Raw genomic sequence first — 26,662 nt, 5'->3', positions numbered from 1 at the left:
GTACATGATGAAATCCCTTCTGAAAGGTTGCAGGTTTGATCCTTGGTGGGGGCATGTATGGGAAGCAACCAATCAGTGTTTCTCTCTCACATTGATGTCTGTCTGTCTGTTTTGTCTCTCTCTCTCCCTCCCTTCCTCTCTCTCTCAAATTAATAAATATATTTTTTTTAAAGAAAAGCCAGGCTTGCAAAAGGGCACATTTTGTTTTATTACACATATATGATACGGTAAAACAGATAACTCACCTAAGTGGGGAAACAGATCAGTGTCCAACTGATGTTTTTGGGTGCACAGTTTCACCAGTCTCTGCAGTCGACTTATACAAGAGAAGTGTGGAGACAAGGCTGTGGCTTTCATAAGGACCCGGTCAGTCCTGGGTGGGTCCGCAACAGGAGCCCTACTTGATGGCAGGAGGGGCAGAGGCCTCTTGTGAGACAACTGCCTCGCTTGTGCTATAGTGTGTGTGGTGGGGGCCACTCCCTGCAGTGGTAGGCTGGTGTTCTGAGGTTGAGGTGACTTGCAGACTAAACCCTGCGGTGGCGCTGGAGGTTTTACAGAAGTGGATAAAGGTGACAGGTGGGAGTGCTGCTGTGGAGGCTGCTGCTGTGAAGGTGCAGGAGGGGGACTAAAGTGCTCTTGTCGAACTTTTAAAATCTCTGTCTCTCTCTGGCGCTGCCGATTCTGGGCCAGCTTGCTCTGCAACTTCTTTCTCACAGTTGCCCCTTTCTTCAGGTCATCATCTTCCTCGTTGAAAGCAAACGGGTCTTCCAACTCAGTTTCCAGGTAGTGGAGAGGGACTCTTGCCCCTGGTGGAGAGAGGGACATTCCATCCAGTCCATTGGGCACCTTCAAGGCCAATGTGGGCACCGTCAGGCTAAAGGCCATGGTATCCATCTGGTGCCTGACCTTTACCTCATCTATAGGATCATTCTTTTTCTTCCTCTCTTTTTTCGGGATAAAGCCAAGTACCTGCAAGTGGCTGTTGCAGTACCTTTAAAAACACAAACATACATGGGAAAATGCTCATGATACATATTATGGAAAGTAGAATATAAAACTACATTTTGTAACATGTGAATCCTAATGTGTTAAAAATGTATGACTAGAGTAACTCTTGACATTCATGAATTCCAAGCATGCAACTTCCACACTCTGAAGCAATCCTCAAAGTCCATGCAATTCTTCTGAAGCAAGTATGTGAGCCATACGTGTGCAGAGGCGGTCAGACAGCAGGCTATCAAATAGAGAGTGGCCAGCACCTGCATCTCAGACCGCTTTGCTACTCTGGATTCATACCAAAGTTATTCAGCAAGAATCACTTAAAATTCTCATATGGAGAAAAAACATTTATGTTCCAATGTCATTTAAGTACTTAGGGATTCATAAAGATCTTATGACATCACCCTTAGGAATGTCAAGTGCCCACTGTATGTTCCACACACACAGAGAACAGACTCATAAAGCTGTGGCCCACAAGAGAAAGGGCTTCGGCGATACCTATACTAAGAAGCTTACCAATACACAGTAAATAGTTTTTATTGCTGTTTTCCACACACTTTCAAATTCACAAAAGGATAGTTTTTTTAGTGGAGAAAAATGAATTTTTTTTTTAAATTCAGATGGAGACTTTCCTCCCCATTCACATGCAGGCAGCAGGACCAGTAAATGAGGCTGCCGTGTGCTTCACTGGGCGGCACAGCAGGGGCTGGCGCATGTCCAGACGCCTGGCCTCACTCTGCACTTGCTCCAGCCGCGCCAGCAGCACTGGCACAGCAGAGCTCAACTCCGAAAAACCCAGCTGCCTCTGCTAGGATATCATCCGCTACTAGAACTAGAGTCGCTTACTTGGTTATGAACAGCATTTAGAATAAGTATGCAAATATGAATTTCTAGCCTAAAAGAGTTACTACACAGGAGAGTAACTGCTAATGGGTTCTTTTGGGGGGATGAAAACGTAAACTTAGACTGCGGTGATAGTTGCACAACCCTGTCAATGTAATAAAAAATACTGAACTGTGTATTTTAAATGGGTGAATTGTATGGGATGTGAATTATATCTTAATTAAACTGTTTTAAAAAATAAACATACAGATAACAAGAAATTTCTTCATAAATATAAACATACTACTAAAAATACACAAAGTTATTTTATATAAAATAACCTACTTAATATAACCACTTATCTCTGAGAAACCAAGGTTACAGTAATGAGCCTTCGCTTAGAAAATGGACTTTACTTTTTAATTATACCAGTACTTCTACTGAACACAGCACTGTTCTATTTCAAAAAGCTGGAATCCCATAAGTTAGCATTTATAGTACATACCAGAGAAGTTAGGCACCAGCCTTCAAGAAGCTTCCTCTAGCTGACCAACAACCTGATAATTTTGTGAATTAAAAGTCCTTGGAAATTTTTTTTTCTAAAACAATACATAAACCATCTCAAATTCGTAAGTGTCCAAGGACTAACTGCACCAACAATAATGAAAGCAATTTTCGAAAGATTATTAATCTTAGCCCTGGCTGGTATAGCTCAGTGGATTCAGTGCAGGATTTGAACCAAAGGGTCGCTGGTTCAATCCCCAGTGAGAGCAAATGCCTGGGTTGAGGGCCAGGTCCCCAGTGGGAGCCACATGAGAGACAACCACACATTGATGTTTCACTCCCTCTCTTCCTCTCTCCCTTCCCCTTTCTCTAAAAATAACTAAGTAAAAATTTTTAAATAAAAATAAAAACTAAAAAAAAAACCCTGTTAATCTTTTCTATAGTAAGCCATGTAGTATAGTTACAATTATCAATATTTATACATAGGTTAAGACATATTACATAAATTCGACCTGGATTTCTTTAAGTAACATAAGACTACTACTTGCTGCTAAAGTCTACTTTAATATATTTCAAACAATCCTACAAACAAAAATATTAATACCAAATATACATATGAATATTTTAATACCATTTGCATTCATATGTTCTTGGGCTAATTTTGAAAAAAAAAATGTATATTAGCAATTATCAAGTATAGTTTTTCTTGACATAGCAACACAAAAATCCTTTCCCTTATCTTGTCCCAAAAAGGAAATTACTTAGTATATATAAGTGAAAATATATGCTTCACAAAATTAATATTTTGGACAAATTCAGAGTGACTCTCACTTTACTTTTTGCTGTTAAGATATAAGTTAATACTTGCTTCAGCTGAACTGAAAAAAAAATCCAAGGTTGACAATTCCACCTGCGATAAACTAAATTAAAGACAAAATTATCAAGATGTGTTTATAACGGAGCTTGAAATAAAAATTTAATCCAAGTTCTTCCATTCTTTAAATTTAAAAAGGACCGGAGTAAGAAATTAACATTTTCAGTCTACTAAAGTCAACTGGACAGATATGTTTACCCTAACACAGTGGTTCCTTTCTCACCTGAGATTAAAGTTTTATTCCTTAGCTCACTAAGCAGCTGTTTCTGACTTTCGGGTATTGTAATTTGAAGCCTTAAATGCTCTTTAGAAATTCTAACAGAGTATTCCCAAATCACATTATACTATACTAATTTTTGTGGGATCTCTAGCAACACAAATTACTTATTTCACCCTAAAAGTGTAAAAATTGCTCAGTGTGACATATAAAATACATGATTCCTTTTCAACCACTTCATGCAGGTGACATTTGCATATGTATAGGCACAAGGATGAGGCAGTCTAAGGTGGAAGTAAAAAGTTCATCCTTGTGCCTATACATAAACAATATATATGTGCATATATGTTCTGAGAGGTACAAAGTTCCGTTTTCTACCTAAAGCTAACAAGTATTTGAAACGGTCATATGCAACAAGCATGCTTCCCTCTGTAATAGCCTACAGTGATCGACATGGTTTCTGGAGAACTAACGAAAGAGATGTGGAACAGGGGTCATCTGTGACATTCAGTGTGAATCCTCCCACACATATGAGAGACGAACAAGCAGCATACGACTTCTTCAAAAACACCTCATTTTGTTTTTTCAAAAATTCAGCAAAGCATAAATTCATAATTGTAGTGATAAAGCCTGCCATTACTATGAAAATACAGTTTCTAACTCATAGCAAACCTACTCTATATGGGACTCTTTTTAACCAAAAAAGGCAAAATTATAAAACAAGGCCAAATAGTGCTTAGAAGTCTCAGAGAAAATAAATCTGAGTGATTCAACTAGCATTCTTCTGAATAATTATTTTTTAATAAGGACATTGCTACCTTTCAAGTACAGATTTAAAAATTTCAAAATAATCATTAATTACAACACCTAAGTAGTTCCTACAATTTTTCTCATTTAGGCAGATGACAAAACTAAGCAGACAAGTCAGAAATACTTTATAAAGCTGCAAACTAAACACATCAGTGCCAAGACGTCAAGCAACAACTTTGAGGGAAAAAATTTCTTTAAATAATCCTAAAATATCTATTAAATCAATAAAAAAATATAACACTCAAACATACTTTTCAAATAACTCCCCAAATTTCCTACTCCATTTTTTTAAACTGCCTTCTCTCATCTTTAGAAGCATCTTCAAAGTTTTTTTAGATTACCCCCAGAGAGCATCATTTAAAATTCACCACATCAAAAGAAAAATTCTAAGGCTACTAACTGAATCAAAGATAGAATCCCACTATTAGCTCTTACCTACGATCCTCTGATTTGGGGATGGGGTTGGTGCAGCGTTGGCTGTTATACTTGGCCACATATTCACATTGCTTGAAGGGGGCAGTCTTGTCCTCCAGAACGTGTCTGATACAGAAAGCGTAGCCGTTGAGTCGCCGCTGCTTGCACAGTTTGGGGCTATACGAGCACAAGGGCTTATTGTCAACCTCAGAGAAGTGTATATGTTTCCCTTCATACATCACGTGACTCTATTCCTTGTGAACATCAGCTAAAAAAGACCACCACAAAAAAAGAAACCCAAATGATAAATCAGAGTGTGTAAGGCAGATTTAAGTTAAGAATTTCACTGAGGGGTTTCTAGCCCCACAGCCATACCTGATTTTAAATCTTCTGCACCATAGCAATGTTAAGAGAACCCCAAGGATACCACACTTTGGAATGCTGCAGAATCAAGATGACGCAGATTGTCTACAAAAATATCAAAAGGCCTAGTTAACAAAATGAAATAAACAAAGCTTACTCACCTTGGAGGTAAAATACTAGGATACCACCCTTCTAATGGGATGGATTCTTCATTGTAATCCAACATCCCAATAATGATTTCAAATAAGAGGCATAAAATATTAAGTTACCTTACCCCTCCAAATTGAACTAAGTAATAAGTAACTTCTCCTTTTGAAGTTAAGTTTTGAAAATACCTTAAAAAAATAGGGGTCTTCCGCCAAACAAATGTAAGGTGGCAGGTCTTTTAATTTCATTACTGGCACTGACAGGCTATACCTATTTTCAGAACCCAAATCTCTTTACAATGCCAACAGATCTCAAACTTCCTTCAGAAAATCTACATTTTTTGTTATGTTGGCAAATATTTGGCAATTTGTAACAAATGTTTCTATGAAATACAAAAATGAGCCAATTGCTGTTTTTTCAAAAAGAAATTTTCCCTTTAATCTCCCTCTCTCCTATCCCATCCAAACTAGAAACTTCTAGAGCCCAAACACTCGTCACCCCACCATAATTCCACCACCGAGCTAGGGCTCTGCAACACAAGGCACTCCCAGTTACACCGCCAGGGGTGTCCGACCTTTTGGGCGCCTCTGGAAGAAGAGGTGTCTTGAGCCACACATTAAAGACACAAACACTAAAGAAAACTGATGAGCAAAAAAAGGGTTTTAAGTAAATTTACAATTTTATGTTGGGCCGCATTCATAGTCATCCTGGGCCACATGTAGCCCGTGGGCCGCAGGTTGGACACCTCTGTTTTGAAATACAATAATAATCATGGTTTATGAGTCTTTAAAGGTTTAGTAAGAAAAGGGAAGAAACGACACAATACTCATTACCTCTCTAAACACAAAAGTCCCATCACTAGCATTTATATATTATAACACCAGATAGTCCACAATGAAATTGAATCAACTCATTTGTCCACTCAGGACTGTAGTGGGCTGATGTGGCCTAACACTATCCACACTCCAAAAGTCACCCAATGTCTAATGGAACAGCTGAGATACCAGCTACAGAAAAACTCAAGGAGTACTCTCTCCTTTCAAAACTGACTATGAAATCCCTTAACACCAGTGAATGACAAGATACCTCATCGCTGGAGGAGTCAGGAGATAGGTTTGCTCAAGTCCAAAATCTGGACCTAGTCACCCTGAACAAGTCATTTAACCCCAGTTTTCTCATCTGTAAAAGATGGATAATGACAGTAGCTATGTTATTGCCAGGCTGCTCCAAGGATCAAATTGTACACAGCATAAACATACTTAGTACCATGCATCGTTAAGCACTGAGCAAGTGAAAATTATAATTTATGTTAATTCCTATTGTTACTACCTACACTCTGCCTGCCAGTGATACAAAATACATAATCTGTATTACCCTTGGGAAGGATTTTACTTACTGTAATTGGAAAACAAAAACTCTGAAATAGTATCGTGGTTAATAAAAATCACATTTAGGGGCAGGGGGCAAAGGGGGAAAACTTGGGACAATAGTAAAAGCAAAACAATAAAAAAATTAATTAAAAAACAATCACATTCATTACTGAGTAAACCTAATCATACCAACGTAAAACAAAAATAATAGCTTTCCCCATTCACTTTATTAGGGTGCAAGAAAAAGTCAGGACTAAAATTTTGGATCTGGCTGCCCTGAAGGTCTGGATCTACTTCAAAACCCATGCGGTTTCCCTTTTACACTCTTTGGCCTTTTCATCCACCTGGCACACATAAATCCTTCATGGATTAAATAAATCTATAATTCCAAGGAAAAAACCACATTGGATATAAGAGAAAAAAGTAATTTTCAGAATCAGTTTGATTGCCACTAGGAAAAAAAACAGCCCATGAATCCACATATATGATATTTTATAAATCGAGAAAGACATCTGAGGGCAGGCACGGAGGGATGTGAAGGGCAGTGTTTACTTTTTACTTGGACATATTCCAGAGTATATAATCGTATCTGTCGATTGTTTTCCCTTTCTTTTCAGTCTTACACATTTTCCCCTGCATTTGAATTGGCCAAAACTACTGGAACAATGTTAATAATAGTGACCATTCTTATTCCTATCCTAGCTTTAAATGAGACTGCTTTGAGTCAATGGTAGGAAAACTGCTGACTTTTATCATAACGTTATTTCCTGTTATGTTAAGAAGTATTAAGTAATTCCTATTTTACTAAGAGTTGTTCTTTAGAAACAACTCAGAACGAATGAGTAACTTTATCAAATTATCTTTTACCTTCTGAGGAGATGATCACTTTTCTCTTTTAAAATATGCTGTTCAGTACTTCCTGACCCTGAACTCTTCTTACAGTTCTGGGATGAAAGCAACTTGGTCACTATATATTATTCTTCTGATGTGCTGCTGAGCTGTACCTGCTAATTTTTAAGATATTTGTATTTTGAGAATGGGCTCATTTCCTGTTGCTGTGCTTTGCCAGAACTGAGTATCAATATAATATCTCAAAACATAATTTAGAAAGTTTTTCTTTTTCTATGTTCTTGAACAAGTTACAAAGCACTGCAGTTACAATGGTCCTTAGAATGGTCCTAGTAGTGCTTTTATGTAGTGAATCTGGTTTTCAACTTTATCTGCATACAATTTAGCAATGTGACCTCTTACATTTAATGCCCTAAATACATGCAATTTATTCTCATATTCTGTGTATCCATTCACACACTTATGTGGTATTTGTGCTTTCCCCCTGTTATGGCAGGTTCAGTAGGGGTTTTTCTGTTTCATGTATTTTTTTTTTTTTTACCAATATCTTCTTAAAAAAAAAAAGAAACCAAAATCTCTTGGATTTATTAGTATCTCCATGTATGTTTTCTAATTCATTAATTTCTACTTTTATCTTTGATAATTCTGCTTTCTATCCATTTATTATTTTTTTTTGTAACTTCTTGGGCTGACTTCTTCCATGTTCATTTTTCCTTACTTAGTAATTTATGAATTTTCCTGAGTACTGCGCTTTAGCCATATTCCATAGGTATGAGTACCCAGAATTTTGATTGTCTGTATTTTGGATTTGATATTTTATTTTTTCCTTTGACACAAGAGTTATTTAATTTTTTCAGATGGCAGAATTTTATGCCTTCCTTTGTTTTAGTTCCAGGTAAGAATAAGGAGCATAATCTGCATATATTTCTGCTTTCTGGATTTGACTGAGATTTTCTTTAAATTTCAGGTATTATTATCAGGGGCCTACTAGGTATTCTTGAAAAAAAAGTGTCCTCATTGTTTCCAGAGCATATTGTTTGTTATACCGTATGTCGGGGGATTAATGCCCACTGGGTTATTACGTGTTTTGTCTGCTTGCTCTATCAAGAACTGAAGGACAGTGCTATGAGAGATGTTTACGACAGCCACAATCTAGAAACAGCCCAAGTGCCCATCAACAGATGAGTAGATAAAAAAAAGTGCTCGTACATTCACACAGCGGAACACTATGCAGCCATTAAAAAAGGAGGAACTCTTACCTTTTATAACAGCATGGATGGACCTGGAGATTATTATCCTAAGTGAAATAAGCCAGCCGGAGAAAGACAAATATCATATGATCTCACTTATACATGGAATCTAATGAGTAAAATAACTGATGAACAAAACAGAAACAGAGGACATATGAACAGTTTGACAGGGGGTAGGCGAGTGGACTAGATGAAAGGTGAAGGGATTAGCCAAAGAACATATATGCATAACTCACAGGCACAGACAACAGTGTGGCAATGGCCTGAGGGAAGGGAGAGTGGGGTGCAGGAAATGCAGACATCCGTATTAGTGTCAACAGTATAAATCAAGGGGAAAAAATAAGGCAAATTAAAAAAGTGCTGAAAGAGATGAGTCAAAATCCCTACTATAATCTGATTTGTCTGTTTCTCCTTATATTTTTTGTTTTATAAATTTTAAAGCTGTATTATTTGATATATGAGATTCATAACCACTAGACTATCATCCTTTATCATTAGGAAATGCAACCTAAGTGGTGATTTTTGTCTTGAATTCAACCTTCTTTGACACAAATATTTAGACTCCCATTTTGTTTGTTTGAATTCGCCAGTTTAGTCTTTGCCCATCCTTTTACTCCCAAGTTTTCTGAGGCAATGTTTTAAATCACAGGTAAGAAAACTCTTGCTTGCAGGACAAATTTGGCCCACTGTTTTTGTAAATAAACTTTTATTGGAACACTACTTTGGCTAATTCATTTACGTGTTGTCTATGGCTGCTTTCATGCAGTAATGCTAGAGCTGAATAGTTGTGACAGAGACTGTATGAATGCAAAGCCTAAAATACTATCTGCTGGTCCCCTTTCAGATGCCATCTGTTAACTGGCTGACTTTTTTGCTCTGAGTATCATTTTCTTTTAATAAATGGGTTTAACCAATTTATCCTTTGATATTTATTTACATGGCAAATATTTCATCTTAATGTTATTGTCTTTCTTTGCACCACTTTTAGCTTTCAATTCTTTTTATCACAAATTTCATTATTCAGGCTGTTTCTTGGAAGATTTAATCTGTGCCCTTTAGATAACATTTCTTTACTGCACACTAAGAAAACTGGTATACTTTGCATTGTCATGACTGATCTCATGTTATGAATAATGAGAAAAATTTCCATTTTTTAAACTACCCATCCCAAATGCAGCATTTTCTCCTTATATCATTTCTAGATTGCCATAGTTTATAACATTTTAATGCTGGTTCTACATTTACATTTATTCAATGCTAAGCACTAATTCTTTTTTTTTTTTAAGATTTTATTTATTTATTTTTAGAGAGAGGGGAAAGGAGGGAGAAAGAGAGGGGGAAAAACATCAATGTGTGGTTGCCTCTTGTACACCCTCAACTGGGGACCAGGCCGCAACCCAGGCATGTGCCCTGACTGGGAATCAAACCAGTGACTCTTTGTTTCACAAGCCAGTGTTCAATCCACTGAGCCACACCAGCCAGGGCCTAATCACTAATTCTTTTAATTTACTTTTCAATTCATCTCTATCCCCCTTTCCATTCATCTCTCCACCTCTCCACCCAAGCAATGGTTACAGAATCCAAGCTATGGTTTTTCTCTTTGGAAATACATGTCAGTTGACAATATACTTAAAACTATTGCTTGCTTGGACATAAAATTCTTGGGTCATATTTTTTTGGTCTATTGACTCTGTGTATTTTTTCCATGTCTCCTAGAATGAAAAAGCTGAGGCCAGCCTCTATATTTTATAGGGGGCTTGATCCCCCCCACCCTTTTTGACCTAACAATAAGTCTTTATATTTAAGGGCTGGAAACTATAATTTCAAGTCTTCTGTTACTGTGGGAAACTCAATGTTTTGAAAATTCTTTTCTGCTTCATTTATCCTGTTGTCTTCTTCAGGGGTATCAATTATTGGTAAGCTAGATTTATTGTATTCCATCTCTCTCTCTCATCTTAATTTTTACTTTTTCCATTTTGGATTGCTTACATTTCTCAAGCTTACCTCCAATATTCCCAGCTCTAGTGTGTATCTGCTGCTTTGAAAGTGACCTTCATTTCTATTATGACTACATTTTTCTCTTTTATTTTGTACCCAAGTTCCATCAGTTCAGTTTTATCTCTTTCTGTTGTCTTATTTACACACTCTTCCCTTGAGGTTTGACTCAATGCTGGACTAGTCTCTCCAACTCACAGGGGCCCATATGACATAGATTTTAGGGCAAGATAATACAGGCTTTGTTTCTCTTCAGTTCACTAAGATCAGCATCTGTAAGGCTGTCTACTGCCCATTTCTCCTCTAAACTTGCTGCAAAATAGTATTACCGTATAGTTTGTGATTCAACCACAACTCTCCTGCCACTCTGGGAGTCCAGTGAAGATACCACTTAGCCACTCCCAGTATTAAGTTACCGGTTTTGTCCCCATGGTGGGCCATCCACCTACTTGGGGAAAAGCTGCCCCTCTCACTTTGCCTGAGTTTTAGAGAAAAAAAAAATCATCCTGTCCAGGCATCCTCTCTTGCCCTGGTTCAATTTTTACTATACTTAACAGCATTAATTCATATATTCTGATTACAAGGCTTTATTAGTTAACAAGATTGAGTTTCTTTTCTGTTTCTCATTCTTATTATTTTTAGTTAGTTTAGAGAGAACAGAGATGTCACTGTTCTGCTATCATTAACCAGAAATATCTTTCAAAATTCTGTACAGAAAAATTACAGGGGTGGGCAAAAGTAGGTCAACAGTTGTATGGAAAATAATTAACAAATAATACAAGAATAAACTCTGGTTCACACTGTAAACCTACTTTTGTCCAATCCATATACTAAAATAAAATCATAAAACAAATTTACTACATAATTTTTATCACAAATTGCTTTTGTAATAATTTTCTATTTTTTATTTGAAAGAGTCAACATGCTATTAAAGAAATTACTAAACTTGATTCAATTCACTCTCTCTGTTATTGGCATGACTCTAGCTTTAATGGCAAGTATTGACTTATTAAACACTTATGAAAAATCCATCTTCCCTGAAGCTATGGAGGATATAATAGTAAGAGGCATAATTTTTGACTTTAGAAGATTATAATCTGTGAGACAAGATTCATCCAAAAGAGAGGAGGTGAATAACTGGAGGACCTGACCCACCACTCAGAGCACACCAGGTTCCTTTGGTGCCACCAAGCCTAAGATCAGGCTGCCGCCCCTGTCCAGAGTGAGGGATGTCCTCCCTCCTCTGGCCAGCCCTCCTCTGACTCCAGAGCACCGCTCAGCCGCCATCCCGTGCGGCTTCCCAAAGGCTGAGTTAGTTACATGTTCTGGTGAGGAACTTCATGCATTTCCCTGTTTGCACACTCACTGCGTTCTATTTAATTGCCCATTCTTCTTTTGTCTTCCCTCTTAGAAAATAAGGTCGCAGAGGGGTGAGTTTTCTGTTCATCTTTGAATACCAAGCCCTAGCAGTTAATAGGCGCTTGATAAGTGTACACTGCCTACCTAAATAGCTTCTGTGACAGCAACTCTTAATTCCAAGTTGTTTGCCCAAAACAAAGGTTACTAGATTCACCCACTGATTTTTCAATAACTTCTAACAATCACTAAATTGGTACTTTAGATCGTCTATACAATAATATCTAATTGCCACAGTCATACACCAAGAGAAAAATCAAATATAGCTTTAAAAGTTTTGAATATTCTAGCATATCTCATTAAGTAACATCAAACATTTCATTAAATAGATGTCATATAATTTGCTATCCAATGTCTGTTTTACAAATAATGTTTTAAAAATACAAGAATGCATTAAAATCTGCATAGTCAACTTTCTTCTAACTCTAAGAATTCATTAATCTAGCCAATTGCCCTCGTTCAGCATTTGCCACAGGTGGGAAAGCTCTTTTTAATGACCTCTATGCCATTACAAAGAGACATTTAATTTCAACATTTTATAAACATCTTTTCTTCAATCTTAATTTTTTTACAACTGTGATTAATTTTTCCTCCTTTTAAAAAATATTTAATGTTTTAAAGTCCTGCTAAAAGCCAGCTTTGTATCATTCTTTGATTCTTCCTTTTGACCAATTGACTAGTTTTGCCATTTTCAAATCCCTCTTTTAAAAGCTCAACTTAATCTTTATACTTACATTTTCAATTCCCTGATAAATTCAGAATCACTTTATATACACCATAAAAGGCAAGAATGTTTGGGGGAAATGGCCCTCTGCTTTGAAATATAACTTCCTTCTGAGTAATATGTTAAATCAAAATCATTTTGTCTAATATGTTAAATCAAAATCATTTTGTCTATAGCTCAGTTGGTTGGACATCATCCTGCAAAGTGAAAGGCTGTTGGGTTTGGGTTCTGGTCAAGACACATGCCTGGGTTGGGACCCAGTCCCTGCTCAGAGCATATTTCTCTCTCTCCCTTCCCCTTTCTAAGAATAAAATCTTTTCTTAAAAAAATCACTGTCACCCTGGCTGGTGTAGCTCAGTGGATTGAGCACAGGCCTTTGAATCAAAGGGTCAACTGTTCAATTCCCAGTCAGGGCACATGCCTGGGTTGCAGGCCAGGTCCCTGGTAGGTGGCGCACAAGAGGCAACTGCACATTGATGTTTCTCTCCTCTTTCTCCCTTCCCCCCTCTAAAAATAAGTAAATAAAGTATTCTAAAAAATAACTTTGTCTGTAAACAACTAGTCCTTTAGTCCTCTATTTTAATAGGTTTTTCTTTTTTAATTAAAGAAGAAATCATGACAAAAGCACTAAGGCAGATTTCAGGGAAAAGACCCTACATTTTTTTCATTCTTTGTATCTGGCCTCCCACAGCACTTCTTTATACCCACTCTACCAAAGGTGAAGTTCACATGGCCTTCATGCTTTCTCATTTTAAGATATAAAGAAGAAACTGAATATATAAATGTAAAGTCCACATGCTCTTAATCAAATGTCTTACAGACCTAATATTTAAATACTATCGCATGTCTAATCCATAATGAAAAAGCTACACCTAAACTCTATCTTTTAACATATGATGAAAACCACTTAAAAGAGGAAGGAAAAAAATTCTTAACTAGACTCAATTCATTAACAACTATAGCAGGTATTATCTTCGAAGTTATGGAAATACCTTGCTTAGAATATAAACGGATCTGTGCTCCCTTACGTAGGAGAATGCAGGTAATTAAGCACTTCAGCAGCAGATCATACACCCTTACATAGTTATTTATTACCAGAAAGCAGAAAGAACTATTACTGAGAACAGTCTCACAGAAAGACTATCTGCACAGTGAACATATCCATATACCGGAATTCAAGAGTGGAAATTATGGCTGGGTGTGAAATCTGTTTTAAATTATTATATGCTGAATTTAATTGGAAAATAAAACAATTCCTTTATATTGTTCCTTTCATCTTACAAATACAGAGGAATGAAGCATTAACAGGGAGAAAAATCAGGACGATAAGGTTTGACAAAAGCAACCTACAGCCTTCTCAGTCTTCCAACAGCAACCACAAACCATTTGACAAAAACATGAACATTACTCTCTTAGGGACTGCTGCTCTATCACCTCCACGTGGAAATCTATGTTCTTACTGTTCTTTTGAGTCTCACGTTACAGAAGCATGTTCATTTCACTGCCACAGTATTTTTCCCTAATTGCCATCTGTAACTTTATATTCTACCCCCTTTTAAGAGCCTAGAACTACAATATACCTTAAAATTTTTAATACAGAATGAACCTAAATTCTCAGAATATTAGTTTTCTAACATAATTAATACAGATGAGTATACTTATCTCATACTTTAAAGTCTTTAAAGTCTTTAAAGTATACTTATCACATACTTTAAAGTTTTTTAAAAAAAGCTCCCCATTTTAAGTTTTTTTTAATTTAACTGCATATAGCAAAAAGTGAAATACTAAACAGATGAATATATTAATTTTTTAAATACTAACATCCCACATATCAACGTGAAAATAACACTAGAAATAATGAAAATCAATTGACGTGATTTGAAAAGATCAGTGAAAAAAACTGCCTATCACCCAGAAATACAATTTTCAGTATAAAATTCAAACTAAAATATTTAAAAATAAATCAAATAAATGCTTACTGAATGTCTACTACGTGCCGTTTATTATTGGAAAAATAAATATGCGTTATGAGTTTAAATGTAAATAGCCTTTACAGTAGCTGAGTTCCTTACCTGGTTTATCAGAAAGGTAAAGGGGAGTTTATGCAGAAGTTGAGGACACACTGGCACTAGTGAGCATCAGAGTTGGCGCTCAAATCTGGTTCTCCCAATGCTAGGTCTATGACCTTGGGCAAGTTACTTAGGTTTCAGGTTTCTCATAGGTAAGGAGAGAATTATAATAGTATGTACCAAGTTGAGTCATTCAGAGTTAAATTAGGTATTTCATGAACCATGCTTAGCATGGCACTCAGCACATAGTAATCACTTAATATTAAGTACTATTAGAAACTATAGTAGTAGTTTATAAGAATTATTATCATCTTAATCTAGAACCTGGAGAGCTAAAATGCACTTCCAGCTGCTAGCGTTTTCTGAATGGTACAGTTTAATTCTCCGTCAAGTCAGGCCTTCCCACCTTCTTGGGGCTGTGCTAACAGAATCCACTCAAAATTCGTCCCTATAATCCATATTAAAAATCTAATACTAAAAATACTGTCTATATCCTATATAGCATCTATATACTGATGTTCTTGTGTCGGAAAATGCTAGCAGAATGAGCAGTGACTGACTTCGTTACAGCATTTATTAGCTTCAGTTAATCATCCTTTACAATAAATGCTTTCTGGGTTCCTGTCCATGCCACAGTGGCTCTCAATTGTTACATTACAGAACAAGAAGAAAAAAGTTATAGTTACAGTCCTCAGAGTTCTTTTGTTCTAAGAATCTGAAGCCAATGGCCTCTGTTGCTGAAACTCTACATACATGGTTTCATCCTTATCTTACTTGACCTCTCTGTAGCATTTGACCACTTTCTCTTGAAAATCTCTTTCCAGCCGCTCAGTCACTGGCTTTGGTTCTCTTGCCCCCACACTCAAGTGCTACATTCCCTGGATTCTCTTCATCTTATTTTATAGGGATGCTAGGTGAGATACTTAACAAGGGCCACCAAGGTAGGCCAGGGGCAGACTTTGGCAAACTGTTCATCTAAAGAGGGCTGACTCAAACCAGTTCCAATAAGCTAGTGTGATAAAAAAAAAAAAAATTAAAAAAAAAAAGAGCACTGAAGGTTTCTGCTTTTTCAAAAGATAAAAATCCAAATAATCTCACAAAATATTCTGATTTTTTCCATGTCAGCAGTTCATGTAAGCTGTTAAAATATAAGATGTAGCCCTGCCTGGTACAGCTCAGTGGGCTGAGTACCACCTGTGAACCAAGGGGTTGCCAGTTCGATTCCCAGTCAGGTCACATGCCTGGGTTGTGGGCTGGGTCCCTGGTTGAGGGTGTGCAAGAGGCAACCACACATTGATTTTTCTCTCCCTCCCTTACTCTCTCTCTAAAAATAAATAAATAGAATCTTTAAAAGAAACAAGATGTATGACCTTGAGAAGTTTTTTTTATACATCTATACCCTCATCTATGAGATGGCAGTGATAAAGTCACACACAAAAATTGTGGGTCAAACAAGATATTTCTATGGGTTTTCATTTTAATTTGAAATGATTATATCTACTCTATATCTATCCCAGGACTAGATTATTACCCAAGTTTCAAACCAAATGTACAAAATTATCAATGTGAGTGCATTTTTCTGGAAAAGGGTCCATAAAATTCATCCAATTCTCAAAAAAAGGCTAAGAACCACTAACTAAGCCAAGTTCTTCTGCAACTTCAGCTGTCGTCTATCCAAGGATGATTTCCAAATCTACATCTGGTCAACTCAGGCAGCTACTTTACCTGAGTGACCAGCCTCCCCACTTCGCTTCACCTCCTCTGCCACTGCCGCCGCCTTAATCCAAACCTTCAAGCTCTTCTCTGTAGCTCTCTCACTAGTCTAATTCCAGTCTTTCCCTCCTTTATTCAACTCTTTGTATAAGTCAAGTCCTTGAAAACGCAAATAATTTATTTGGCCAAAGGCCTTCAGGGTCTGCTTGCAAATGTAAAAGGAATGCAAACTCTTTAGCCTAACACAGAAACTCCTTAGGACCTGGCCAGGCTGACCTCTCCCTCCCCCACTATTTATTCCTATTCCTACAACTCCTACAATTTGCAACACAGAATACTCTTGTATTTCAGGTCCCACCTTCAGAAATGCCTTTCTAAAACTCTTCCCATTTGCTTAGGGCGGAAACACCCCTGGAAAAGCCTCACTTTAGGGCTTGCCCCAGGGCAGCCAAAATAAATAGCTTTCCGGCCTCGAGGCAAATCTATCCCTTATCATTCACGATTGTAAATGTCAGCATTTTTCCCTTCTCCACTAGACTACAAACTCCTCAAGGGCAGTGAATGTGTCTCGGTATTACAGGGCCCACAGTTAAATGAATGAATGAAACAGCATCAGCTTCAGCAACTCCTACCTTCACCGACCTGGGATAAGCATTCTAAAGTTTTAAAGGAGGAGCTAGAGGTAAAGTAAACCTACCTTCTTTGACCACTAGTGTACTTAACACTCCTTTACATTTGCCAGCTCACAGAACTCAACAACAGAGACCAGACTAACATCAAGCTGCTGAAAGTTTCTATGAATATACTGCCACTTTTTTACTGGTACGAAAATATTTATTTGCCCCACGAAGGTAATTTTAACATTCTATCTACTCACTACTCACTAGTATTATTAGCAAACACCGAATCAAGAACTCATTCACACTGAAAAATTCACACAGAGAATATCGAAAATCTTTAGAGAAAAGTAACATCTAAAGGTCATGCACCAGGTACCATACGAAAGGCTTTCTGTGCAATTTCTCATTCACTCAGCACACTCAACACAGCAACCCTATGAGGAAGGTATGTTGATGACCTTCTTTCACAGATGAAGAAACTGAGAGTAAGATAAAGTAATTTGCCCAAACCCCATAGGTAGGATTCAAGGCCAGATTGCTTCCAGAGCCCAAGCTTTAAACAACAAAAAAACTACACAACATTGTTAAATGGAAAATCCTAGGATTAAGTTTATGTGGTTTGCACACACAATCACACAAAACAGAGAAAGAAAACAACAAAACATTAACACTGGTTATCTCCTGGGATAAACAGGTCTGAGTGGAATGGATATAAGAAAGTATTACTTTTAGTCAGAAAACAAGCAAACAATGATAAGAAATGGTATTTAGATGGTGTTAATAGATAAGGTGGGCTAGGGGAATTAATATTTAAGGAGCATCAACTAAGAGCAAAGCACAGGGGCCATCTCACCTAATCCTTACATCAAAAAGGGCTATTTCCATTTTACAGGCAAAGAAACCAAAGATGAAGTAACTCATCCAGCAGAAGAGCTGGGATAAGAACCCAAAGGCCAGGCAGGCCAAACGTGTCTGACTATAGGATATCACACTAACAAATAAAATTTAACTGAAAAGCTGTCTTAAAAAGTGTGAACCAAACAGCCTGCCATCTTAAGTGCAAGGAGGGTAGAGAGAAAGAGAGGCTCCAGGTTTTACCTCTAAGCTTGAGTGGAGAGCATTTTTGCAAGTGCCTCAAAATAGCCACAAGTATTGTCTACAATCAGCATTACTAAAGTCAGAGCCCTGGGACAGAGTTACATTAGCATAAATTCAGTGGGCTTGGATGTGACTCCACTGTACATGCAGTGGAGTATCTGCTCTGGAGAAAACTTGCTGCCTCCAACTCACTCTCACCTATCCACCCACTGCTTACAAGTTCCCAAGTGTGTGTGAGGAGACACCGGGGTATGTGTCCACAGAATACTGCTAACTGCACTCAAAAATAAATGACCTCTCATTATCCGTACCTATTGTTCCAAACCTGTACAGTGAGAGCTGCTAACCCTGGGGGAACACCTCAGGTAAGAATGAATGGATCAGCATTTTTTTTTGAAGTGACTTGTTTAATTTTGGGTGCTCTCACTTAGAAATTTTAAATCCATCTAAACCAAAATTTCACTTCTCTAAAAATAGCAGTGACAAGATTTGCTGAGAAAAATAGTTGGGGTGGGGTATACAAATTTCCTTCTATGATCCTTCAGAGGAAAAACTGATAATTTCAGACTTATAAATCAAAATAAATATCTACTTTTGAAACTAAATATTTAAGAATCAAAAAATACCTTACCTTGCCAATTTAAAATTAATTCCGTATTTACTCCGTAGTCTTTTATTAGTTTCAAATAAATAAAAAACAAACCCCACCATCCCTTCAGGAATAAGTAGCTCTTGAGGCAGTTAGGATTAGGAAATTAATACAAAACTTTGGGGATTTGTACACTTACAGTTTCTGAAGCTTAGGAATGTGAAATTAAAGCTGTACCTTTAAAATACCAAATTATGAGGCAAAGAGATTTTTTTAACCTTAAAATGTCCTAAGAAAAGAGACTCATCAAATGATTTCTTCCAACCAATATGCTCTAAAAATGACAAACCACAATGGAAGTAACATCTTTGGATACACAAGTATATAAAAACGTCCAAGTCAATAAGCAATTTCAATTCATCAATAAAGTTAAACAACCATTAAGCGTAATTTGCATTTTTGTCTGAAACCCATATGATCTCAAATATCATGCTTTTCTTAAGAACAATGCTAAATGGCTGGACATCTATCACTGGGGGGAAAAAAAAGTTTTACTTTAGGAAGACCACAGGACAAGACACACAGTAAGAATCTCAGAAGGAGTCTCACTCCCCTGCCTGACAGAAGTCAGCACTGACCAAGTCATGGGCTACCCGCGCTCTGCAAGTGCCCGCCTTGGACTGGGTAACAGTGCTCTGCGGGCAGAGTGGGGAACACCTCTGCCAGCCAACTCCAGCCTGCCACCAGGCAGGACACACACACATACACACACGACATCTTCTCCTAGGTCCACTGTAAAGGGAAGGGAGGGAAGAGAACGAAAGATAACCTCTCCAAACTTGCCCACACCGGGGGCTGGTAGTGGGGGGCAGGGTACATTAACATTCCAACTTCCATACCAAAGAACAACCAGGAGGTTAAGTGTAGCCACAGGAAACATCCCATCGCTGAAAACCAGGGCATCTAGATTTGAAATTTTAAGTTTTCAACTAAAAAAAAAAAACTTTTAAAGCTCATGGCACCAAAATATTGCTAAAATTGAACCCATTTAAACATAGAAAAGAAAACCATACATGATGTTAGCTAGGTTCAGTTCCCTGAGGGCTCTTCACACACCCTTCTGAGTTACAGCAGTAACCCATTTCCTTAAAATCCCCATTTTTCTACTGCTGGGGTCGAATATAAGGTATTACATAAATGCAAATAGTTACTATCAGAATACGTCCACCACGGATCTTTAAACCGTGTTTCAGGAGCTGCCCTGCCCACCTCCTCTGCCTCCTAATTTTTAATGCTTCCAAGCGTGCTGACAACCGGGGTCTCTCCCCCCTTGGGCTCTGTTCGCGTGCTGGTTTCATCGGACAGTGACCCAACAGGACGGGAAACTCCGGCGTGTGGGGGCCGCTCCAGCAACCCGGCCCTCGCTCAGCTCACTGACAGTGCTCACCGCTCCCTGTCCCCTCCTGCAAGGGGCAGTCCAGGAAACGCGGCTGAGACCCGAAGGAGTCGGGATGAAAGGGCGGGGGTGGGTGGGGTGCCTAGATCTGAAAAGAACACCCCCCCCCGGGTCCGATGTAAGGGCTAAAAAGGCGACCAGGAAAGCCAGCACCGACAGAAAGAAATACCACCTGAATTTACCTCCTCCCTTCCCACCGCAAAAAGCCCAGTCACAAACTAATACGCTAAGAAAAATCCCTGGAAAACTTTTCCACACGGGAAGAGCAGGCCCTCTCCCCAGCCCGGGGGCGCCCGGGGAACGGGCTGAGTTCGCAGCCCGAGAAGGGCTCGCCGGGGAGTGGGGTGGGGCGCGGGCGAGGGGTGCAGGGGCGGAGTACCTTCAACGGACAGGAACTGGCAAAGAGTTTCAAAATAGCCGAGTGCTGTCCCCCACGCCCTCGGGGGTCGCGAGCGCTAGGACCAGGGCTCCCCGAAAGGAGGACAGCCCCCCCATTCGGGCCTAAAAGGAAACTTTCCGGGCCGCGGCTGCACCTGACTCCTCACCGCCCCGCCACCCCACCCCACGCCCGCCTGGCCGCCTGCCCCGCCCCGGCCAGGCCGCCCAGAGCGCGGAGGAGGGGGATAAATAAATTTAACTATTACCGGAATGGGGGAGGGGCGTCTGAGGGAGACCCGGGGAAGGGGAGGGTGGGCGCTCGGGGGTGGGCACCGGCTCCGCACTCCTAGGCCTCGACGCCCCTGTCCCGGAAACCCGGGCCTGCCGCCCCTCGGGGGGACCTCCGGCCAGCGCGAGCCTCGACCCCGTGGCGCCGCCGTCCCGCCCGGGGGCCTCGGGGTCCCGCGGGGGCGCGCGGAGGCCCCGCTGAGGGGGTAGGGTGCGGTCGCCGCGGGGCCCGCCGCCCGAGGCCTAGCCGGCACCCCCACCCCGCCCCACACCCCCACCCCGGCCCGGGTAGGCCGCGCCGCTCGCCCCGCTCCGGCCCCGGCTGGACCCCGGTCCGCCCGCCCGCCGTCGCTGCCTGCGGGCGCCCCAGAGGCCCCGAGGTTCCCAGCCCCCGCCACCCCGGCGCCGACCCCTCTCACCCCTCCATCCTGTGTCCGGGGCCTGGCGCAGGCCGGCGAATCCCCGGTCTCACGTAAGCGCGCTCGCCGCCCGCCCTGCCTGCGCGGCCCAGCCCGCCGCCTTACGGGAGCCCGGGGATGTGGGCCGGGCCTGGGGCCGCCTCTGCTTACCTTTAAGCTGCTTTTTTTTTTTTTCTCCTTCCCCCCTTTTCCCTCGGCTGGGCTGACAGATCTGAGAGGCGCTGGCAATGGACTAGGAAGCTCGACTGTCGCTGCTACTGCTCCCCACTAGGCTCCGGCGAGAGCCTTTCCCTGTCAAGCAAGAGGGGTGAGGATCATATTTTTATTTTGGAAAGTAAAAAGTGCTCCCAGGGTCGGTGATTATTAAGGGGAAATCCCTGAATATACTCTCCAGCCAAGGAGGCAGGGCTGTGGGGCTGCACAAGAGGCAGCAGCCTCCTACAGCACCACTACAGGCACTGCGAGGACATAACACCAGAGAGCCGCTCCTCTGCCCTCCGAAACGACAACTTTCCTACCATCTTGGAGGCAGAGGAAAGGGGGGCCGGGGGGAAAAGTGCACCCGCTCCCGATAAAGTACAAATTTCTACTTCTCATCTCTGGGAAAAAGTCCACGCCGGCCGTCTACACCAGCGCCTGGGGGGACAAGCGGGGAAGAAACTGGGGGTGCTTGAGAAACGTTTTCATTTGCACCAGGGGGAAATATGTTTCTGCATCTTCTGATGGAAAGAAATCTTACAAGACCCAGGTTTTCCGGTGATTATTGTTTTCTATTTTCTGTTTTTCCCATGTTAATGACGGTGGTATTTTAAATTTTTTTTTTCAGGGTCATAACGATTTTTCTCCGTTACAGATCTAAGTTCTGTGTCTGGTGGTCAGTTTATAAATTTGCACCTCAAGAGACTTCAGAGCCACTTTGTCTATTTATCTATTTATTTATTTGTATGTTTTGTATATATAGATATTTTTCTTATATATAAAATTTTGTGTTATATATTCCTCTCACAACAGAGATTGCTGCAAGACAATTGTAAAGGATGTCTTTTGTCTCCTTTTCTCAAAGCAATGTAAATAAAACCTATTGACTGCCCAGAAAGGCATGATATAGCTGTTTATTTTTCACAGTGCAAATAAAGGCAGAGGTCACTGAGGGGTTAAATACAACTTAAGTACAATTGACCACGTTTCTGGAAATAATCCTAATTCTGTTATGGTCTGCCCATGAAGAAAGATTACTGTAAAGCTGGAAATATATTTTAAGGACAGCTTTAGATTTTAAGTAAAATTGTCTTTTGGCAATTCATTATATGCAGACATTTTACTTTTTAATTTATTTAAATTTTTTAAGGTTTAAATCTTTGGTACATTACACAGGTTGCTGTCTACTTCCTGTTGTGTCACAGAATGGAGAGATGTCCGTTTGTTCGAGTTGAAATGTCTGTTCAGAACTTCCAGTGTGCTGCCAGCCTGTGTAAATTACTTTTAATATATTGCAATAGATGTCATCAATCCTTTTTATTTAGCCAACCTTAGCAGATAAATAGAATCCAAGTTACCGGATGCTGAGGGAGCACAGAGTTGAGAGAGAGAAAGGTGCCGCCCACTAAAACAGTTCCCATAGAACTCTTGCTGGACGAGAGTGAATTGCAGAGAGATTTTCCTATTTTTGTGAGAAAGAGAAGAATATTAGAAAATAACCAGAGGATCTTTTTTTTTTCTACAGAGAATGCTGAATCTTATACTTATTTTTCTGACACACGTTGGCTAATCTAGTGGGAATTAATTTATAATATTACTGCCTTGAACATCTTTCATTTAAAATTTATTACAAGGCATTTAAAAATAACTGATTCTACTTCAAAATGTTTATTTTTTGACCTTACAGATTTGGAATATTAACGTAAGTTCAGATAATGTAAAAGTGAGTTCAGAATTGTCTGTGAGTTCAGCATGTATCATTTTACATGTTTCGTGCTGACCCGGTCTTTATCACCTAAATTTGAATACAGTACTCGAATCGTTGAGGTTTTCTTTTGCGATTGTTTTTCTTTCTCTAGTAGAAGAATGTGAAGTAATTAAAATTAATTAATTTCCATCATCTTGGAAACTTGAGTTGGGAAGTTATGTTCTGTTGACATTTTTTAAGAACAGTTGTAGATCAAACACATTGGTCATAACGAGGAAATTACTGCTCTTCATGGAGAACTGTAGTGGACTTGAAAAGCGTGTTTCTCAACAACGTGTTCCTTGTGTGTGACATGATTGACGGTTTGAATTTTTTAAGAAACTAAGATGTGTTTGCTTTAAGCTGACTGCGTCCTTTTAGGCAGCCTCTCTGGTGACCAATAAACTTGTTTGCATGCTGTGTATCTGGGATAGGGACATGGTGGATAATCTTAGCATTTCAATGTCTTTCTCTGTATAAGCCTTGACTTGGGAAACTATAGCCCAGCCAAGAAAGAAATCCCACCTTATTTGCAATATTGGTGAATTTGATTGGTCAACATTTTATTTCGGTTGATGATTGAACTTAGTTCAATTGCTATGTCTTTTTAATTCCTAGAAGCTGCAGGTGCTAACAAAATTACTGACATAATTAAGCGTAAATAACCCTATGTTTGCCCAATAAAATTCCAAGTACTCAAACTTGGCTAACATTATTGAGCACCTAATGCATCTTTGTAACCTCTCTGGATACTTTTATGCATGTGCTCTCATTTAATTACCCCAAGAGCTCTAAAAACTATTGTTTTTCTTTCCTTTCTCTCCTCCTTTCTGTTTCTTCATCCTTTTGAATACAGTTGGGATAACTGTCTTCACTTTCAAAGTGTGTAGACCTACTTGGCCCTAAAGCTTTCGAGTAAGATTCCAAATCCTCCTCCTGCTCTCTATTCCACGGTGCCTTCCATAGCTCTATGCTTTATATCTGGAAATGCTGAGTTCCTACCATATATTCTTTGCTAAAAACAGATTTGAGTACCCAGCAGTGGGAGACTTCTTCATTCATTAGTGGCGGCCAGTGGCTTACTTCACCTTTGTGAAGCCTAGTACCTAAGTCTATACAGTGTTTTCAGGAATGCAAAAAATAATAATATATTTTTCAGCTGAAATGCATTGCCTTTATTGGCAAATATTTGCAGACAGAATCACACCGAGTGTTTAAATAGACACTGACAGCAGACATGGTAATACAAATTTGGTGGGATTTTTATTGGAGGGAAGGAGAGGACTAGGGTTGTAAATATAAACCTTCCCTTGTCATACAAATGTCTTTTCTACCATTTGTAAAGGCAGACTCTAAAGTCATACCAAGAGTCCCTAGCTAATGTAAAAGCTCCCAAGGAGGTGAAAAAGTAGAAGTGAAGTGTGTACAGAGGCTAAAGTTTTTAAAACCCCACTATTTTGATGGCTATAGAAACAAATTTTTTTTTCACTTTAAGCATTTCTGTTTTGGAAACATTTGTTGGTAATATTTCTAACTTAAAACAAAGATTTTGGTTTTATTATGGTTACTGTGCCCTGCAAGGAAATGTTTCTGAGACAAGTGTTGTATTTGACAGATACCCACTTCATAGCTTCTGATTATTCGTGTGAAATTTGTGTAATATACATTCGGTTATAGTCAAAACACATGATCAAGTAATCTCCCAAGTTCTAACACCTACTCTGGGGCACTGAGACCTAGGAACTACTTTTACCACCTGATGCCAAGTCAGAAACCAAGAAAGAAAGTGTTTTGTTTTTTTTTTTTTAAATCACACACAGGCCAAAAAGACATCCTCTGGGAACCAGATGGTTGCTTGCACCAGCAGGGGCAACACATGTCCCTGGTATCATTTCACTGCCTTCTCGTCACAGGGCAGGCAGAGAATGTGATGTCGCAGCCTAGGCTATAAGCATTCTTGGGCCATTCTCCTTACTCGTATCCTTAGGCTAAGGAAAACAACTTTCCAACTGAAGTCATGTTCTAAGTAATGATTAGTGAAAAGGAATACCCTAACGCAGTATTAAAGATTGGATTTGGGTAGAATTCTAAGTGATATCTTTTTCTGTAATTTATAATGAAAAAACCTGTGTCCCAGAAGGGGTGATTAGCTAAAACATTGTAAGAAGAGAAATCCATAGAGTCCTCAGAATAATAGAGTTCAACACAAAGGTGACACTGTTCATTTCTGTCACATTCCTGGTTAAGCAAGCTTTTGTGGGCCCTCTGGGAACTTAACCACTATTTCCATGGGAAAATAAATTCCAGGTTCCAAACAACTGATTTACAATAATGTCTGGAACCCAGCCCATTTGCAAGTTTGGACTTCCTGTACTATAACGTCTTTGCCATATATTTGTTACTGACTTCCAGAATTGAATAGTAAGGCTGGGAAAAGGTGGAAAAATCCTCTCATTCAATTAAAATAAGGAGTAACTATTTACACAATTCAAACATTTGAAGGTTTTATTTATTTTTAGAGGGAGAGAAACATTGATCAGCTGCCCCTTGCATACTCCCAAACTGGAACTTGGCCTGCATCCCAGCCATGTCCCCTGACCGGGAATTGAACCAGTGTCCTTTTGGTCCACAGGCTGATGCTCAACTCACTGAGCCACACCAGCCAGGGCTCAAACAGTTTTATTTAAATTCAAATAGGAAAGATTATCAAATATAAAAATGGCAAGGCTATAGTTGTAGTACACCAGGAAGGAAAAAAAGACTGCAGTCAGTAACTAATAATTGTATAATTTGCCTTAATTGTATATATTGGTGTTTCTATTTTATGCATATCTGGGTGCTGTATTATGTTAGAGTATATATTTGCATTTTGTTTTATTCTTAAGGAAAACCAGAAAGAAATGAGGAGACCAAAGTGAATAAGACTCTATTACAATTTACCCAACCTTGTCCATTAGCCTGATGCTGTTTTTCCCGACTGAGCAAGCCAGAGACATCTTTGTCTTGATGCCCCTATTCTCTGCCAGTTAAAGCCCACCCTGCTTGGATGCCCTGCTCAAAGTCTTTTCCCAGAAGCCTTCTGGTGCCAACCTGATTCTACAGTGACCTTATTCTTTAAGACCTCATACTGTTTTCTTGGTTTTGTGGGAATGGGGAGTGGTTTCTTACCAGTGTTCCTCTTATGCAAGGGGTGCTGTGTGGTTAAGAGCTCAATCTCTAGTCAAGGCCATCTGGCTTAAAAAACTAGGCTCCACCACTTTTTGGTGACCCCTGGGCAAGCTGCTTAACTTCTTAGCTTCCTCGTTTGAAAAAACAGGGATAATAATAATACCC

General features: G+C 39.4%; 2 protein-coding genes across 6 annotated transcripts in view; one reads left to right on the top strand and one right to left on the bottom strand.

Moving 5' to 3' along the window:
* Window positions 1–21,622, bottom strand: part of INO80D (INO80 complex subunit D) — a 69,075-nt gene extending 47,453 nt beyond the window's left edge. The window contains exons 1-5 of one of the 5 annotated variants that reach the window (XM_036022991.1): window positions 20,679–21,029; window positions 8,629–8,666; window positions 5,016–5,108; window positions 4,662–4,908; window positions 246–991 (exon numbers count right to left, since the gene is read on the bottom strand). In XM_036022991.1, coding sequence (XP_035878884.1) covers window positions 246–991; window positions 4,662–4,879 — 964 coding nt within the window. In that variant the 5' untranslated portion in view covers window positions 4,880–4,908; window positions 5,016–5,108; window positions 8,629–8,666; window positions 20,679–21,029. Of the gene's footprint in view, window positions 1–245; window positions 992–4,661; window positions 4,909–5,015; window positions 5,109–8,628; window positions 8,667–20,678; window positions 21,030–21,384; window positions 21,515–21,534 lie in introns of those variants that run through there. The other 4 variants (XM_036022992.1, XM_036022990.1, XM_028508747.2 and 1 more) reach the window with 4 other exon arrangements.
* Window positions 20,135–24,041, top strand: LOC118499935 (translation initiation factor IF-2-like). The gene is made up of 4 exons (XM_036022571.1): window positions 20,135–20,368; window positions 21,028–21,437; window positions 21,594–21,691; window positions 21,779–24,041. Exons 1-4 carry the CDS (start codon window positions 20,135–20,137, stop codon window positions 22,105–22,107), a joined length of 1,071 nt encoding a protein of 356 aa, XP_035878464.1. The 3' UTR covers window positions 22,108–24,041.
* Window positions 24,042–26,662: the final 2,621 nt, after the last annotated feature.

Source organism: Phyllostomus discolor, chromosome 4 (assembly GCF_004126475.2).
Source record: "Phyllostomus discolor isolate MPI-MPIP mPhyDis1 chromosome 4, mPhyDis1.pri.v3, whole genome shotgun sequence".
NCBI lineage: Eukaryota > Metazoa > Chordata > Mammalia > Chiroptera > Phyllostomidae > Phyllostomus > Phyllostomus discolor.
The sequence above is the reverse complement of the archived record's forward strand: the minus strand, read 5'-3'. Positions and strand labels throughout refer to the sequence as shown.

Excerpts from the sequence above, each read along its gene's own strand:
- LOC118499935 (XM_036022571.1), top strand. The coding sequence starts at position 20,135 with ATGCTTCCAAGCGTGCTGACAACCGGGGTCTCTCCCCCCTTGGGCTCT. Across the intron at positions 21,438-21,593 it reads CGGCGAATCCCCGGTCTCAC|ATCTGAGAGGCGCTGGCAAT; the intron begins GTAAGCGCGCTC and ends CTGGGCTGACAG. Across the intron at positions 21,692-21,778 it reads TTCCCTGTCAAGCAAGAGGG|CCAAGGAGGCAGGGCTGTGG; the intron begins GTGAGGATCATA and ends TATACTCTCCAG.